Source organism: Emydura macquarii, unplaced genomic scaffold (genome assembly GCF_026122565.2).
Source record: "Emydura macquarii macquarii isolate MOO-44397 ecotype Brisbane River unplaced genomic scaffold, CSIRO-AGI_Emac_v2 contig_1713, whole genome shotgun sequence".
In the NCBI taxonomy this organism is placed as follows: domain Eukaryota; kingdom Metazoa; phylum Chordata; order Testudines; family Chelidae; genus Emydura; species Emydura macquarii.
This window is the reverse complement of record NW_027131850.1, coordinates 2104571-2122832: the sequence shown is the minus strand read 5'-3', so window position 1 is coordinate 2122832 and position 18262 is coordinate 2104571. Positions and strand designations below refer to the sequence as shown.

At 37.6% G+C, this 18262-nt stretch overlaps 1 protein-coding gene across 6 annotated transcripts in view; it reads right to left on the bottom strand.

Annotated features, from left to right (window-relative positions):
- The window catches only part of EML5 (EMAP like 5), a 261963-nt gene that overhangs the window by 22365 nt on the left and 221336 nt on the right, over positions 1-18262 (bottom strand). For 2 of the 6 annotated variants that reach the window (XM_067556340.1, XM_067556338.1), the window contains 4 exons: positions 7409-7487; positions 5847-5976; positions 2377-2475; positions 169-189 (listed from right to left, as the gene is read on the bottom strand). In XM_067556340.1, coding sequence (XP_067412441.1) covers positions 169-189; positions 2377-2475; positions 5847-5976; positions 7409-7487 — 329 coding nt within the window. Of the gene's footprint in view, positions 1-168; positions 190-2376; positions 2476-5846; positions 5977-7058; positions 7167-7408; positions 7488-18170; positions 18180-18262 lie in introns of all 6 variants that reach the window. The other 4 variants (XM_067556337.1, XM_067556341.1, XM_067556336.1 and 1 more) reach the window with 4 other exon arrangements.

Sequence of the window (18262 nt, the reverse complement as noted above, 5' to 3'; positions counted from 1 at the left end):
TATTCTATTTTTACAATTTACTGAGCTATTGTGCTTTATGTTCAGTGCTGTGGCAGTGAATTATTGATATGTGATTTTAAACTTGAAATATATTCTCAAAACTTATTGCTCTATAAAGTTGTAGATGTCTAACTATACCTGGAGATGTTAAAATTTTATTTCCCTTACCTGACATATCTGCTGAGTCTCCTGTAATGGAAAAGCAGCAGAAAAATAATTAGACCAGAAATAAGGTAAGTGTTCATGAAAATATATGCTATATAAAGTGTAATTTCTTAATACACGCTTTGAGGTCATCTCCTTGCATTACAGCAGAACAATACTGCTATTATAGTTAAAGCTGAACTAACAAATATTGATGTCTAATGTCTAAGTGGTTTCAGTCACATTTGGAATACAAACAGCTAGCATGAATACATTTTGTCTTCAGTTGTGTGAGTTATAGAATGTACAAATGTCACTTGGGTCTATATCTCAGGTCCTTCTCTGCCAATCTCTAAATTAATATCATTTTTACAAGTTTCAAGGCATGCTAGCCAAAAAAGTGAATAAATACCCAGAGGAAAATAATGTTTGAGATGGTATATTAGTAAAGGGACTGATCCTGACAAATACTGAACATCCTCAACTCCCATTTACTTCAGTAGAGTGATGGCTGATCAGCATTACACAGGAGCATGCTCAAATCAGGAAAGTAGTTAAGCATCCTGCATGACATAATGGATTTAGCTCATCATAATACATTGTAAAGAGAGATTCTGATGTCACAACTATATCAATGCAAGTCTACAGAGACTCTGTTACCATGCTGTTACAATTTGAAAATACATTAAAATAATATTTCTGTAAATCTTTGGAGACTGCATTATGTCAAAACTATGTTGATGCAAGTTATAGAACTGTTAAAAATAACAAAAACAAATAAGTATGTTAAAATAACCTTAATGCCAGTGCAAAACTTTAAAAATTGTTTTGCTTAGATTTTGTATTTTATTTTATCTTTTTTTTAAAAAAATCTCTCCCCTCTTTTAATTACTAGGATTATTTGCATGATAACAGTTTTATTTCTGTGGAGTCATCTGTTCCTGCTTTTTATTCCTAAATCCAGGTTAGAAAACAAGGAAGAAGTCATTCTATTGTTAGCTGCTTTACAGAATGATTATGGGGCAAACAAGCATTAAGGGTCCTATGTTTCCTCTTAGGCGAAGAAGCACAAAGGGAAACAAAATAAGCAAAGAACCATAGTTTTGTAGTGCCATTGTATTCCGCACATCCCAGTCTGCATTTTTTGAGTAAACCTATTTAAAAATTATCAAAATCTAATCAAAACATTTTATTTTTGTCAAAAAGATGTTTTACTCAACCTGAAGCAAATTTTAATTTTTTTAACTTTTCATTTGCCAAAAATTTTGAACATTTTTGTTTTCAGTCCAACATGAAATATTTTTTTCAACTTTTCAAAATTGCCACTGAGCTGAAAAATCCATTACTTGCCCAGTTCTTTTTAGCAGTGACTTCAATACAAAATTTTTAAAGAGAAATAAGAATCTGTTCTTGTTAAATCAATCTGCTTCCTACATTTTCTAGACTCTAAAACACTCAACATGTGCTATTATTTACTAAGAAACATTAAAAGATATGTAACATGTATTTGTGCTGTGGAACTGACAGAGGATTGTATTGTGCTGCAATGCCTAGACAAAATAGTGTTGATATAAGAATACTGTTGTAAGGAATTCTTTTTTTTTTTTTTTTTTTGGTGAGCTTACATGTCAACTTTAATGTCATTTTAATATATATATGTTTTTAATAAAATCTAGATTATCTAAAGTGAAAAACTCATTACTGCTTTGGCTCTGTTTAGGAGGTTAAAACAATCTATTATGAGCACAGTAGTTACAGAATACTGTAAACCTGTATGGTGGGATAACATTATAGTAAATTCACAACTATTTTTCCATTTAAGATAAAAATGTAGGCTATTTTTAATTAAATGTTTTTCATTTGTCTCCGTTTCATTAACAGACCACTGTTGAGTTGGTTGGAAAGACTTTATGATGATGATGAAGTCCTAACACAAATCAGGAGATTAAATGAAAGTACAGACTAACTTAAGTGGGGCTCAAAATGTCCAAAATTACTTTTTTATAACTCTCCAAGAAAAATATAGGCTTTGGCTTCCTAAGCCTCTTGATAATTTTTGTTTAATTTTATTAAATTACACTCCAGAAAAAGATAAAGAGGACAGGTAACTGAGTAACACTCATGCAAACGGAGATAGCATAATCAAATAATCTTTATGTTTTATTCAGGAACTCAAATGACCCTAACTTCATGCTTATATGTTAACTGCATTTAAAAAAAATACAAACATACCTACTTGGCCAGTTGCCACAAGGTTGATAAACTTGGGGTGCTGATTTACAGTGAGGCACAGAATGTCATCGTTATGTTCCTGGTAAAAAGACTGAGAGCCTAAATAAAAATATAAGAAATTAATACGTTTGTTAAAACATTTATGTATATATAGTAATGATTACATTTGAAAAAATCCCCTTCTAATATTTTATAGAGAATGATGACATAGTATTCTGTGTATAGAGCTTGGAGCCAGGAAAAAATGGTTACTAACCTTTTGTAATTGTTGTTCTTCAAGATGTGTTGCTCATGTCCATTCCATGTATGTGTGTGCCCCGTGTGTACTATTGCCAAATATTTTTCCCTCAGTGGTATCCGTCAGGTCAGTTCTAGCGCCCACTGGAGCTGTGCGCTTATGCGCTAGAATAAGAAGTGCCACCCTGTGCCCTCTCAGTTCCTTCTTCCTGGATAACACAGAGAGGGATAGCTGATTGGGTCATGGACTGGACATGAGCAGCACATCTCGAAGAACAACAATTACAAAAGATTAGTAACTGTTTTTTCTTCTTTGAATGCTTGCTCATGTCCATTCCATGTTAAGTGACTCACAAGTAGTATCCCAGGAGGTGGACATGCTGACTGCAACACTGCTCTTCAGAAACTGGCATCATCGCAGGCCTGTTTGGTGATGGCATAGTGGGATGCAAAGGGATGAAACACCAACCAGGTCATGGCTCTGCAGATATCCTGGATCGTAACCTGTTGTGAGGAATGCTGCTGATGACACCTGAGCCCTTGTGGAGTGAGTGGTTAAGATGGCTGAAGGTGGGACATTTGCCTGCTTGTAGCAAGTTTGGAATGCCGGCTTCAGAAAGAGAGTCAAATTAGCTGCATGCCCAAAACTGATGAAGAACGGGCTGACTGATTGAAATTGGGACCAGAAGACGTTGTATAAGACTTCTGTGCCTTTCTGGAAAAGTCTTGTTGTCTAGCAAGATAATCCAACCTAAAGAGCTACTGAGGGCAATAATGCTGCTGCTGCTGCCCTAGAAAGTGATGCCTCTTTAACACTGGGATAAAAATCCCCAGCAAATGAATCGTAGCTCAAGAGTCTTTAAAGGAATGTAACATTTTGTCATTTTTCTCTGATAACAAAAATTGACCATCAAAGGGTAGATCCTCAATCCTCTGTTGGACCTCAGGATATATACCAGAGTTCTGGAACCATGAGGCCGTTCTCATTGTTACAGCACAGGCCATAACTCTAGAGAAAGTGTCAGCCATGTCCAAAAGCTGACTGTAGTTTTTGCCATTAGTTCACCTTCCACAATGAAAGTCTTAAACTCTTCCCTGATGGATTCTGGCAACTTATCTAAAATTTTTGCCATTGTTTCCCAATTTGGGAAATCATACTTTGATAAAAGTACCTGATGATTGGCAATGAGCATTTGTAAGGATGAGGCAGAATAAATTTTCCCAAATAAGTCCTATCTTTTAGAGTCCTTGTTCTTTGGTGTCAACTTCTCTCTCCCCCATCTTAACTTCGCATTAGCTGCTGTTACAATATGAGAGTTAGGCGCTGGATGTGAGTAGAAGCACTTGAAAACTATGCACAGGTACGTGGTATCTTTTATCCGTACACTTCATTGTGGGCGTAAGAAAGTTGAAGTATTAGGATCTTTGCCGGTACCAAGATTGCTTCATTTATAGAGAGAATCAATCTCCTTGGAGCTGAGGATTGGAGAATATCCAACAAACTCAGCCTGAATACCAAAGGCTGAAGCCATGCACCTCAGGAAGATATGATTTAAAATCCTCAGGAACAAGAGAATTGGCATCACAGAGTTGTCTGGCAACAGAGAGGAGGAAGGAAGCGGAGCCAATGGAATCTCCTGTGGCACCTGTAACAATGGTTCAGGCTAAACCAGATCTTCTGGAACAACCACTGTCTGTGGCTGTAGCAATGGAGGTTTAGGAAGAGAGGCTACTGGAGGAATAGGTGACCTCGTTCTGGAATGCACAACATGCCAGCGATTCCAAGGAGGCCTTCGTGGGCAGAGGTACAGCATTGGTGGCCAATAAAAACTGAGCCAAAGACTCCTATCTCTAGTAAGGGACAACCTTGAAGATGGCAGATGTACTGGCCATGAATTTGCAGACAAGAAATGGCGCTGTTCTTATACTAAGCAAAAGATATGATAAAATGCATGTTTTGCGAGGATATTGTAATGCTTTTGGTACACAGTTGACCTGAGAGTAATGCTTCCCAAATTCAAACCACCAGGCAAATTGCCAGTATTTTCAAAATACACAGATGAAGATAGGGAATCATAAGCCCTTTGAAAGTCTAAGTGTAGCATTTAACAGTAGTATTACGGGTATTTGGTGAACTAACATACATGGCATGGAAGGATTGAGAGGAGATGCTAGTTTAACAAATGAAGACATAAAAATAGTCCCAATGATATGTCTCAAACATTTCTAAAATAGTTTTTCTGTAACATATACGGAAAACATGAAGCTGTTGTGTGTACAAAGATTTTATTGGCACATTTTTTGGATGATCTACATAGCTAAGTAATGTGGCCACTCAAATGCATTCACATGCTCATATCATATTTAACAAAAGTCAGTGAAAATCATAACACATGCATTTCTATACTGTCTTCCCTTTATAAACATGTGATGAATTAAAGGTCCCACAGAAGCTTTCACTGTACATTATTGTCTACACATGTGGCACATTCTGTACACATTCCCTGTGTCTGCCATTTTGATTTAGTTTAAGAGAAAACTGCTTGCAGCAATGCTGAAATTTTAAGTGCATTAAGTTTAAAACTAAAATGAAACATTTTAGGTCTCATGAGCCATTGTCAGAATTTGCTCCATCTAGTTTCCGCAGCTGGAACAGAAACTTTAATTTTAGTTTTGAAATTCCTCTTTGACCACAGACCCAACCCAGAATAGTGTATAAAAATAAAGCTTAGAAAAATTCAAACAGTAGCAGCACATCTCATCTTTCTTGACAGGAGGGAATCTAAGATGGCAACCATAACATGGAAGACTTGCCAGAACACTTTGATATGTCTATAGGATTGCCGCAGCATCACAGTGACAAAATTGCAACGCCATCTAAATTAGAGATTCTTTTGCAGTACATTGCTGTCAGCTGAAAATGTGAAGACAATTACTTTTTGAACACACATGCTGCTGTTACATAGAGATGGAGTACTATTGAGTTAAGAAAATTGGTATTGAAATAATTGCACTTTTATATCTCCTTCCAAAAATTGTCCCCCCAGAGATTTAGTCAGATCTCTTTTGACCTACAAAGCATGAATAATACAGATCAAATACTCTTGCACTTTTAGCTAGATTTTCTTCCATAAATGATTATTTTTCAATTTTTCCAGACAGCACTAATATTTTAAGTATGCTGGTTATCACATAGGTGTCTCTTGTACGCATGAACTGAAAAATTTTCCTACCTGTTGCCACATTATACAGAATCCCAACAGATGCAGTATGATAAATTATATCAGCACCATCATTCAAATAGTGCACATTGTTCCTGCAGTCCTTGCCTCGGTACCCAAATACCAACTCCAACACCAGATCCTAAGAAAACAGATTTAAGTCTATTACATAATTTAAACTTCTTTATGAAAAAAGCTTTTCTAGTGCTTTATTTTTAAACACGTGTACTTGCCTATATTCCAATCAAAAATAAATTTTTAATGATGCCCAAAAACATCTGAGACGATCTGCTACCAATTACATCAGTGCATCATATTTTCCCCATATTTCATGCTATTATCTTTTGGTGGATGTTAATGGAAATACATTTTTCACAGAAGATAGTATACACAGCCTCATCTGGCAAAGAGAATACAACTCATTTGATATACAAGATGCTAAGACACTAGTATGATTAGTATTTTTCACCAGTTTCATATTCCCATAGTCTATCTGATCTTCATTTTGGATGACTAGGGGAATTGGAATGCTGAGATGGTGCCTAAAAATTCCAAAAGCTTCATGGCAAAATTCTACATGTAATACTATGCCAAATATTTCCTTGAACATTCATTAATAATCTATATTTCCAATATGGTGAGAATTTTATTTAATATTTATATTACAATAGCATTCAGATGCCTAATGATGATCGGGGCCCCACTGTGCTTGACAATGACACAGATGAAGACATGTTCCCAAATGTAAGAGCTTGCAATTTAAGCAAACAAATCACATATGAAAGGTGAAGGGATGGGGTACAGTCAAACATAGAATTAAAAAAAAACATGATCAGGGGGAGAGAAAGAGAGAGAAAATACTAATTAAGGCCCCAAATCCTACAATCAGATCTAACTGCAAGATTCGGGTCTAATCCCACCTAACCCTAAAGGCATCATTAATTGACCGATTACTTATAAGCTTCAGCAGAGGTGAATTTTGAACAAAGTTTTGAAGGAGAAGACGGTAGTCGAGAGTTCAGGTGAATTTACAGATGAGTTTAGGGAGAGCATTTCATACAAAAAGAACAGAGATAAATTTACTGCATTCCTCTGAATAAACTTCAGAATTAAATATACTTTGTTTGTCTGGTTTAGTGACTTACTAATAATACAACGCATGGCCACATGAAAAAAATCAGAGTTCTCGCCTAGTGTGATATTATACTGATACCCTACACTCACCCAAGAGGGACTCCATACCACATAGGCTGAATGTGCTGTTTCTGTAACTGATAGACTCTGAAGAAAGCTGTGGCTCAGACATGTTTGTGAGGTGGGGTGACATTGGACCTTTCAGGGATCAAGAGAAAAATGAAAGATAAACGATCCTATTGGATTCCCTCCCCAAAAAAGAAATTTGTTGCTGTGTACATAAACACTACTAAATATTTCTCTCTTTATGCTAACTTTACCATATACAAGCATTCACTTTACTGATAAGCAAATCAATCTTTTTGGACAGAATACTCAAAAAACTGGATTAAAGGAATGTTAAAATAGAAAAAAAGATGTCTGTCTGTGGTTTTCCTTACCTCTATTGGTCTCTTTTTTTTGCCAACGTTATTTGTCTGAAGTTTTTCAGGCTGTGGCAGTGCCCTACTAACTGGTGGTCTGAAATAAAGAACTGTGAATAAGAAAAGGCCGTCCATCACCCACTCCGTAAGAGAACAGTATAGTCTAATCTGTTATCTGGATAGGGAAAACTGTTAAATCAATATGACTATCTCTATACTTGCCACCAAATTCAAGTAGCTTGCATATCTCCCATCGCTTTCCTAACTCCTACTTACCGCAGTGTCTTCAGTTCGCTGTGCCAACGGGAAATGCGCTCCCATCGACACAGTGTTACTCCACCTGGCGAAGGTGGATTAATAGCGTTGATTTCTGGGTCAATAGAGCGGTCACCACTTCCGCTCAATCGATCCAGATTAATTGATCAGTCTAGACATAGCCTGTGTTGCTTAACTGGTCATAAAGAAAAAAGACCACTGTCAAAAGAATAGCTTTCTTTGATTGCAGAAGTGTTACAATTTATATTGATCAATTTGGTAAGTTTTTGACAATTCTAAAAATATCTATTAATTCAAAGCATTATTTTCCAATAAGAATAAGCCAGACATTCTTAACTTCTCCTAACAGCATATTCTTTCTCCATGTACTTCCCTTTCAATGCAATAATTATTGTTGGATGATCCACAAAAGCTTAGTGGCTTGCCTGAACTATCTAAACCCATTCAAGGTTGTCCTACACCTTCCCACAACTTCAAGCAGGCCCCAATTATCTCCTTTCATCCTTTCCTACATCCCCTCAATATACCCTAGATACCCTCATTTCTTCCTACAACTGTAAAAGTCTCTGCTGAGCCATGGGCACCTCTGCCACAGTTCAGCTCAGTTCTTAATTGAATAAAATAGAGACAGAAAAGGCCTATTAACATCTAACCCATCTCCTTGCAAATGCATGTTTTTTCCTTACAGTACATGTTCTAGTCTTCCGACTAAACTAGTTTTAAGTCATCTCAAGCAGTGGGCTTCCATCATTTTACTAGGAAAATCATATAGTAATGATTTGATAAAAATTTGTTTGCTTATCTTTAATTTTTTGAAAACCTTTGTATATTGTAGACTACATTCATGGTTTTAGTCAGAAAGGACAACTATACATATATTAAATACTCAGGAAAAGAAGTATATTTTACTGACCAAATTTACGTAAGTATTGCTAGCAAATTTGCAAGAGCAATAGGGGCTGATTCTAGATAAAATGTTCAGTTGTTTAAAAAAAATACTTTAAACTATACTATCAGAAAAAACCGTATTAATTCAAAATTGGGGATTTAAGAAGTCTTTGTGAAGTCTAAATTATTTAACTCAGATGAGTTTGTAAGAGAGTTAGTTATCCATAATACCTTGTCTTTGAAAGGAAAAGCTACAATATATCATAACTCTTGGAGACAATGGCCCTTTGAGAACATTACTGGCAGTAAACTTGTAATTTGAGTATTTTGGGGGCAGCTATCCTATCTAGAATATAGACCACAAAAGGTGCCCATTGATTGGGGCACGGAACTTACTAGTTTTTCTGCTAGCTTGTTTTTCAAGTGAAAAGTAGAAAAAGACTAAGGAATGCAAATATGTATCTTCAACTCTGCTGGGAAAGTTGGTGGCTGAAAAGCTATTACAGTTTTTACTCTCAGAGACTCATAATTATAGTGTTTTTTACTTCTCTAAAGGAACCAGCTGCATTAGAACCTTATGTTACTGTGAGCTGATAGTGGGGACACAGAAGGGAGAGGGACAGCTGTCAACCACACCCTCTTGACCTAGCACATGGCCCCAGTGTCCTATGCCTCCCTCTGTGGCCATGATATGGAACAGATATAGAGCAACTTCTGGGTGCAGGGAGAAAGAGAGAGAACCATGCTGGGCCAGCTTCCCCCCTCAACAACCCGTAGACTTAGCAGATGGTGCTACCAGCCCACCAAGTTTTTATCAGCAGTTGCTCCCTTTTATATAAATTTTCAAAACCTTCATTTAGTTTCCTGGTTTCAGCTATTACCTCTATAGTAATAGCTCCCAAATCTACCTATCTATCCCTAACCTCAAACCCTCTGACCAGTTTTGCATCTCTGACTGTCCTCAAACATCTCCACCTGTGCTTAATATATTCAAACTAAACTTTACAACTTTCCTAACTCTTTTCCATGTCCTCCCTTCTCTATCAGTGAGGATACTTATACTTTACTCATTTCCCAGGCTTGGAACATTGCTGTCAAATTTGACTCTTTTCTCTCCTTCTTCCCCATATTTGGGTTTTTCATTAATTCATGTTGATTCTTTCTCTGTAGTATTATTTTTAACATTTCTATTGCTGTTGTCTTATTGTTTTGTATGTTATAAGCTCTCTGATAATTAACATTTTTCCCTGATATGTGTAAAGTATCTTATATATTTACAACACTTATACAATAATATAATCACTAAACATTATAAAGCACATTACACAATACTGCTGTATTTTTAATTTTACTATCCAATTAAACCACAAAATTCCCTGGCAATTCAAGCAATTTTTACCCATTTTACATGTGCTAGGTCTGGGATATAACTCATTTTCACAAAATAACAGATATCCTTTGATGCATTTATGCTTTTTTCAGGGAAAAAAATCAATGTTTTACTGTGAGAAAAAACATATTTTTATCATATTTGTTCAACACTTTTTTCAATTTCCAGTTATGCACATAAGCAATCAAGACCTTGCATGGAAAATGGATGTTTTTCTATCTCCACATTAGACTCTTCAGGACTATGCCCTTGACTAAACTGCAAACACGTGTCTCACCCTTAAGATGTGTAACAGATTATATTACTTGTTTATTGGAATATTATGAAAACATATAAATCAAGCAAGATATAAATATATTAAAATATGCAAAATAAGTAAAACTAATGGAAATATTAAATTGTTATACAGTCATTTAAGGTGGGATTTTTAAAAGCATCTAAGGAACACAAATCCCACCCTTAGTTCAAAACAGCCCAGCTCCCATTACATCTGCTAAAACAATCAGACAGCCTGTACAACTCATTTAATCTAAAACTAAGAACACTCCTCAGTGCTTTCTTTTTTATAAAACAGCATAAGTTTTCAATTGTAATTGTTAACTAACATTATTATTCTGAAAATGGCTACACTGACGTCTATAATATTATCCATTTCAGATTTATTGGCTGTACATATTTGAAAAATATTGGTTGATATTTAATAACTTCTAGTCATAATAATCTCTGAAGTCAGATAGGTGTAAAGCTGGATAATATTTTACTAACTCTTTACTTTATATGATCAAGAGTCTCTGAAGAAGTTTGATTGCACAATACCATATTATTTCAGGGCTAAGAACTGCATTCACTATATGAATGGAAAGAACTGACATCTTAAAATGAATATGGAAATGATACTGAGAGTACTCAATCAAGATTTTACTACCTACAGTTTATTCATTGGGATTATAATTAACGTACTGTATTTCCTTTGATATCTCCATAACCTTCTTGGCATTTATAGAGACATTTAGTAGTAATTACAGATTATATACAAAAAAATTCTTAGATTCATTCATTTCAATGTTACACCTTAAAGATGTATTATAAAGTAAATATCATTAATCTACTTTCCTGTTTGGTTAGATAAAATGAATATGACGGACTATTCTATCATCAGAATAAAAGTACTTTTCTGCTTTTAAAAAGGGTAAGTATGCATGATGTCAGAGTACTGTATATTAGAAGACTACTTACCAGCAATTTTGTTAATTGTAGTAACCTTTTCTACCAACCTATGATGTTGGATTAAAGGACAGATGGCATTATGGTGCCACATACTGGAAGCAGGGATGCAAAGAAAGTTTTGAAACCGCACACCTGACTACACAGCTTTAGCCAGAACATGTTCCTCCAGTTAAAGAAACTTACACAGACATAGAAAAGGACACAAACCAGTGAGAGAGATGATAAACAAACACCAAAGCGGAGAATAGAGGGATGTAGGGAGAGAGAACAGGAGACTCCAATAAACAGAATTACTGTTAGGTAATTTTCTGTTGTCATATGCCTGTCTTCTCCAATTCTACAACAGTGGAAAGAATGACAGAGATGTAACAAGTAATAAACCCAGGAAGTAGGGCTACCATGTTGTCATGCTAGCAGGAACCTTTGTCCAAAAGGGACTACCTGAGAAGCAGAGAGGCCTAGTTGATAGTGACATATAAAGAAGTGAAGAGACAATCACACTGCAACGTCATACACTTGCGAAATGACTGCTTCACCTATAACTGGCCAAGTGAAGACTTCTCTTGCCAAATGCTATCTGACAAACTCAGGAGAAGGCTGCCAGTCTGGACATACTCTGTGAAAATGCAGGCTTGGACCTACCTAACAAAAATGATTTCAGATGCAGCTTTGCCCTTGTTGCAACCCTCGAAACAGTTGTTTTGGCATTTTAAATTCGTGAGAATGAGAGAAAAAAATGGAAACATTTAACAAATAAAACTTCTTGTCATAGATGCTGGGGTGCAATATTGGATTTGGAGGGAGTGAGATGGAAGAACTGCTGATTTTTTTTTCTGGGGCAATTCCATCTGTACCTTGGGAACAAATTTTAAAGGAAGGCTGTAAAAATTCTTTCTAGTATGAACTGAAGGTGAGGAGGGGCAAATATGAGAGAGAGGTCAACTTATTCAACTGGTTGAGATCACTGCAATAAGAAACACCATTTTAAAGAAAAGAAGTCTGCTTTAAGGGCCCAAATGAGGGGTGAATCAGAACTTGCAAGATGAGGAGCATGTTTTACTGAAGAATCACAGGATTAATTACTATTTTGAGACCTTACTTCAATACCAATAGAAAAAAAATTCAAAAGATCCTAGAGCAAGAAAAGTAGACACAGGATATCCCTCTGATGTCAAACCAGGCTTAAAGAATTTAGAGTAAGAAAAAGAAGCACATTTTCCACACTCCAGGCAGTCTGTCATGTCAACAGAGAAACCTTCCTTTCAGAAGTGGCTCCTTTCAACTTAAATGCAGTCAGCCTAAAATGAGGTGGTTGCAGAGCACACAGCCACGAGGGATGAGATCAAGGATTACAACTGTTTCATTCTGCCTGGTTTCCTCAGTACCTTGAGCAGCAGAGGAAGCAGCATCTCAACACATCACTTCAACTCCATGCAAGGCATCACAAAAGAGGGTGAGATATTGGGATAAGAGAACCAAGGTGAGATAAGAGCCAAGGATAAGAAAGTCCAAGATGAGGCACTCTTCACTCGGGGAAATGGCCTCAAAGTCCAGGGAAGCAAGATTCTTTTTTCCCAGAACAGTTTGTAATTTAGTCTGTTTGCAAGGCTGCTGTTATGGTCTACCAGAAATACGGGTCTCAAGCATAGAAGAAGGGTTCTTAGAAGCCATTGCTGTTTGATTGTTACAGCAGACAAAGATGTGGGAACTCAGGACCAGAAGTTTCCAAATTAGGAGAATAAGTAGGAGGCCCAGAGTTTGAGGAGCCTATTACTCCACCCACAATACTCCATGGACCAAGATCATGGGCTGATGAATTGCCCAGATGCACCATTCCAACCCAAGATACTCATGTCAGTGGTAATAAAGAGGCAGGGGATGGATGGAGAAACCCACCAATTTAAAGAAGTATGAATCAACACAGGAGTAATAAGGGTTGCTCCAGGAAAGAAAGGGAGTGCCATATGGGCCAAGGCCAAAGTTTTTAGTCACATCTATGGAACTAAGTCCACACAGGCTACAAAGCATGCCAGCAGCCCAGGGATGCTCCTGACTGGGGAAGGGGGGATACTCTGATTGGCAACAGCATGTTCAGTAAGGACTGAAGCCTTTAATAGGACACAGGAACCTTCCTCAGATAGCAGTTTAGGACTACACCCAGAAGAAGAAATTACTGGCAAGGGATTAAGTGGGATTTGTTGCTGGGTGGCTGGCAACCAATACGAGAAAGATTTGGAAGCTGAAGAAAGTACAAAAGGCAGGGTGTTAAACACAGGAAGTGATTGTTTCTGAGGGTGAAAAGTAAAAGACACTGATGAGTTGGAAAGATATGAACTTGCAGATATGTGCTCTGAACTGCTAGCAAGCAGAGACAGTCACATGGGAAAAGTAACTAGAGAAGTGACCTGGAAGTTTCCATCCAGAATCTCTCCTGTTGTCTTTTAACAGCCATAAAACAAGGAAGGGCTGGAACTCTTCATAGGTTTTGTGCATAAGAAATAACCAGGAGCAAATTCCTCTGGAGGGACAGATAGCTCTCTACAAAAGAGATTCTGGATTCACATTTCTTTCAGTGCCTCAGCCTCCCTCCCTCTTAATGGAAACAAGACTTCCCTACTTCACAGTGGTGTTGTGTATCCTAACTCATTAACATTACAAAATTCTCTGAGAACCTATGAAAGCACAAAATATTGTTATCAGACGGACTTCCCCATGGCTACAAAAGGATATGCCACAGATAAAAGCAGGCAGTTGTACAATGCTCTATACTTGTCCTAATTAATACTAAGGAGGAGAATTTAGGAACAAGATGTATGACAAGTGGAACCTCACTACTGAGATACAAGTTCAAGTATTCTCCCAAGATATATATTCCACATTCTGATGGTGGAAAATACATCTTGAAGGTCCCCAGCAGCCTAGAAATTAAGAATTTTGGGGATTCTGAGCAAGAAACTGGTTCAGATATGAACTCCCTCTCAAGGGAATTATGTATATTCCTTCCGTGCAGTAATAACCTTGTAGGATCAGATCTTAGGGTTATATTTCTCATGACAAGCTGCTAAGCAGTGTGCAATAGGATCATGATGCTTCTAAACTGGACTCAAGTTAGGCACAGGGAAGGCAGGGACAGGCAATCTTAGAGGAAGAGGTACTGTCTGTGCAGAAGGGAGTCAGTAGGAGAGTGTGGCTGTATAGTTTATTCTCTCTGAGGCTGGTGCAATATACTATTAGCAGGGACTGAAAGGGAAGAGATAAAGAATCTTGATGTGTGGTGTAATAAGGGAGACCACAGACACAGAAACTAAGAGGAGTGCTGTGACAGCCAGGCCATTGAGAGCACCTGTAAGAAGTAGTGTGCAGCCAAAGAAAATCAGTGAGAGAAGATTGATGAATCCCAGACAGACTGAGAAAAACACCAAGTTTCTACTGAACCTATGAACTGCACAGGCTCCCTGGGCAAGAGCAGAAAAATGGAAGGAAAACCTGCCACTGGAGAATGAGAGGAGATAAACCCCTCCCAAAGATGGAGAGACAAAGTTCTTGTTTCTGCACTTGCAGCTTGGCAAGGGGAGGCAGAGACTGCAGAACTAAATGAGGACTGGGAGGGGGTCTGAAGAAGGGGTGCCCAACACTTTATAAGCACACAGGACCTTGGTTTTACCTCTCAACAGAAAGATCCACATACCATAAATTGCAAAATAGTCAGTTTCACTCTCATGTTGAGTGAGCCTGGGCTGGGGTTTGAATTCCTGAGTGCAGTGATATGAAATCCAGGGACTAGAACCCCTCATTCACCAGCTCAAAATTTCACCAGATATAGGGAGTAACCTAAAGTTTCCAGCCAGGATAGATTTTTACCAAGGCTTTAACTAAAGCAGAATATGAAAGATATGAATCTGCCAGAGAGTGGCTTACCAGGGCCAGGACTAGATCTCCATGGACACTGAACTGAAGAGCTGCTGAACAGCTGGACATGCTGCTAAAGAGAACAGCTTGATGAACAGGCTGCCAGCTAGGGAAGTTGGTCTCCAGTGTGGAGAATGAGCAGGCCCACTGGCATCAGATCCCCGAGAGAAGAGAATTGTGCTGTTTGCACAGGGTACAAAGGAGATGTCAGAATCATCTGGGGTTGAGGGAGTGCCAGAGGAAGGGGGAGAAACTCCAAGGGCAGCTAAGGGGGGCTGAAGTTGGAGCAGCAGAAATTCCTGCAGGAGCAGCAGATGAAGGAGGAAAATCCTGGGATAGGAAGCACAGGGAGAAGGAGAGCAGTAGGAGAGACCAACAAGGGAGGAGAGGCAGAAGAAATACCTGCCAAAGGAGGACTTACCAGAAGTGAGAATAACTTGAAGACCTCAGGAACCGGAGTCCCTGGGTCTTGTGGAGGCAGGGAAGCTGCTGATGAGCTGCATAAGCTGTGGAGCAGAGCTGCAAGCTGAGAGTTTTGATACCAGTAAGGCAGGGAGGCAGCATGCTAGGAGTCTGGGTGTTTTAATTAAGGGAGCCTCTTTAGAGACTGAGGAGAGGAAGTCTGTGCTACCCCACTGGCCACCCCTCTAAAACTGATATTTATACTGTCAGGTTGAATGGCCACCCCAGTTGAGACCAACCCATCCCCCAGCGAGTGATCAGCCCTGCTTTCCACCCTCTCTTGGGTTTGAAGCAGAACATTCAAGTTTCTTTCCCTTCCTTGTCTCCTGTCTTCTTTTGTGTCCCTGAAAGACAGAGAAAGAGAGAATGAGAGGGAAAGTGCAGAAGAAAGAAGAGATCAGGAGTGCAGAGTTGAAGCCTCCATGTTTCCCAGTAGAGGAGCCAAAGAAAATTAAAGGGAGAAAGTTCTGGCTCGAGTTTATGTAGTCATGTGTGGAATTTCAGAACTTTTTGCCTCCTTCCACTAGGTGGTATCATATAATGTTGCTGTTCCTTAATCCACTGTTGTAGAAAGGAGAAGAGAAAAATGTATGACAGTTTTCAATTATAAAACAATTTGAGAAGACCATCTAGTATTTAAGTAAGATATATATCTCCTTAGCCAAACAATTGAGTTGGTCTATTTGAATTTGTATACCACTATACTAAAGCATAAAGTATCACAAAATAATCTACCTTTGGTCAAGTATAGAGTTAAACTTGATTAGTTTGTGCTTAATTGTCTGTCTTTCAAGATATCCAAACAATGTAATTGTAAACCCATCTAAAAAATTTTTAAACATAGTATATTGTTTCACAGCAGTGGAAACTGAGTGCAAGATAAGAGTAAAGGCATATATGCATATTTTTCATTCAGGGTGACAATCTCGGCATTCAGAAGCAGGCATATGCCAGGCATGGTACAGAACATAGGAGTACATTTTCAAAACACTGGCCTAAGGATGCAAATCTAACCTCCCCCCCCCCCCATTTTTCCATGCTGATTTTTCATTTGGTGTGCAGTTGGCTCACTATTGCACATGTAATGTATTGCTCCACATGCAATGTATAGTGGACATGCATTTGCATGTGGAATATGGCTGCATGCTTGAAAAATGCGTGCAAAAACTGGGAGACGTGTGGGAAGATTTTAGGAGTTAGTTTTCCCTTTGAACATATGTAAGGGGAATTAAGTCCCTGTATCAAAGGGGAAACAGACCACTTAACATAAGTAATTTGTTTTATGTATGAAAATGTCAGTTTTTCTGAACGTCTATATTTTAGTATGCTTTGTAGACTGTAGAAATGAAATAAATATATTTTATGCTATACATAGTTTAAGAACAATTAATCTAATTTCATCCCGCTAGATGTGATTTCAACATTATTGATGCTGCTATGCACATATAGTCCTGAACAACGTTACAATTTGTCTTTCCCTAGGTTTCATTTTTAGTTCCACAGCTCTAAGGCTATGGTCTTTTCTGATGTATATTTCCTTCCATGTCATTCCCCTTCTCTACTAGTATAAAATGCCAACAAATCTTTTAGCTTTGAGTTCAGTGATAAACTAGGCTGAAATGCCAGTGGTGATATTTTTATTTCTGTATTAAAATTTAGATATTTTAATAACTTTTTTCAAAGAGTAGATTGCAGCTGTATGGACAGAGGAAGAAATTAACCCTTGTGCTGATGGATACCAGATGGTACATCTACCAGCTACATTGAAGGACTTCAGTGAGACAGGTGCTGTAAAGGCCCTGTGCTGGCCTACAGTACAGGTTGAACCTCACCCAGGGAAAAATGTGCTAAACAACTCTTAATAGTTTATGAACTTGAAGAGATTGAAGACAATTTGTTTGTTTACGTTTATTCTGGTTGGTATTTTCAAAACCACGTAACCAATTTAAGTGCCTAATTTCCATTAAAAGTTAATGGCTGCCTTAGGTACTTTTGAAATTCTTGCCCTCTGACGATAAGCAGTCAAACTGGGCACTCATACTAAGCCAGACTATATGCATGGAGATAAGTGCCAATTTTGTGTGCACAAGTACAGAATTGTTAGTTATCTAATATTTAAAAATTTTATTTTAATAATTTTTAAACAGTGCATTCAGTGCTTATGGACGGTGCTAGATTGACAAGGCAAATTCAGTCTCTATCACCATTTTTTCCTTGCTCTCTCTTCTGAGATTGCCAAAAAATGCTAAAGGAGTGCCAGTTGTGGTGTTTTGTTTTTTTATCACATAGATAGTTGTTCATTAAGAACTGGAGTGAACTCTGTTCCCACCTTCTCTACTTATTGCACACTAATTTAGTATTTTTTAAAAGTTCACAAGTTTAATGAACATATGGCCAATTTTTATTGTTAAATACATCCCTAAATATAAGGTAGAATATATGGAATAGAACTTTAGCTGATGCTATATATGTAATTTAAGAACAGGTAAGCAGTACAGTGGTATTTTGAAGGTTGCTAGGTAAAGTATAGCATCCTACCAGACTCCAAAATAACATATGGACTTTTAATGGTAATGAGAGGTGATGGTAAAATATGGAATAAACAGCTTAGCAAAATAAAAGCATTACCTGGAACCTCTTTTCAGCAGCAGATAAGAAAAAGAGAATGATTACTTATACAAGTTTGGCTGAATGTTAGGTCTAAGAGAAATAATTATTTA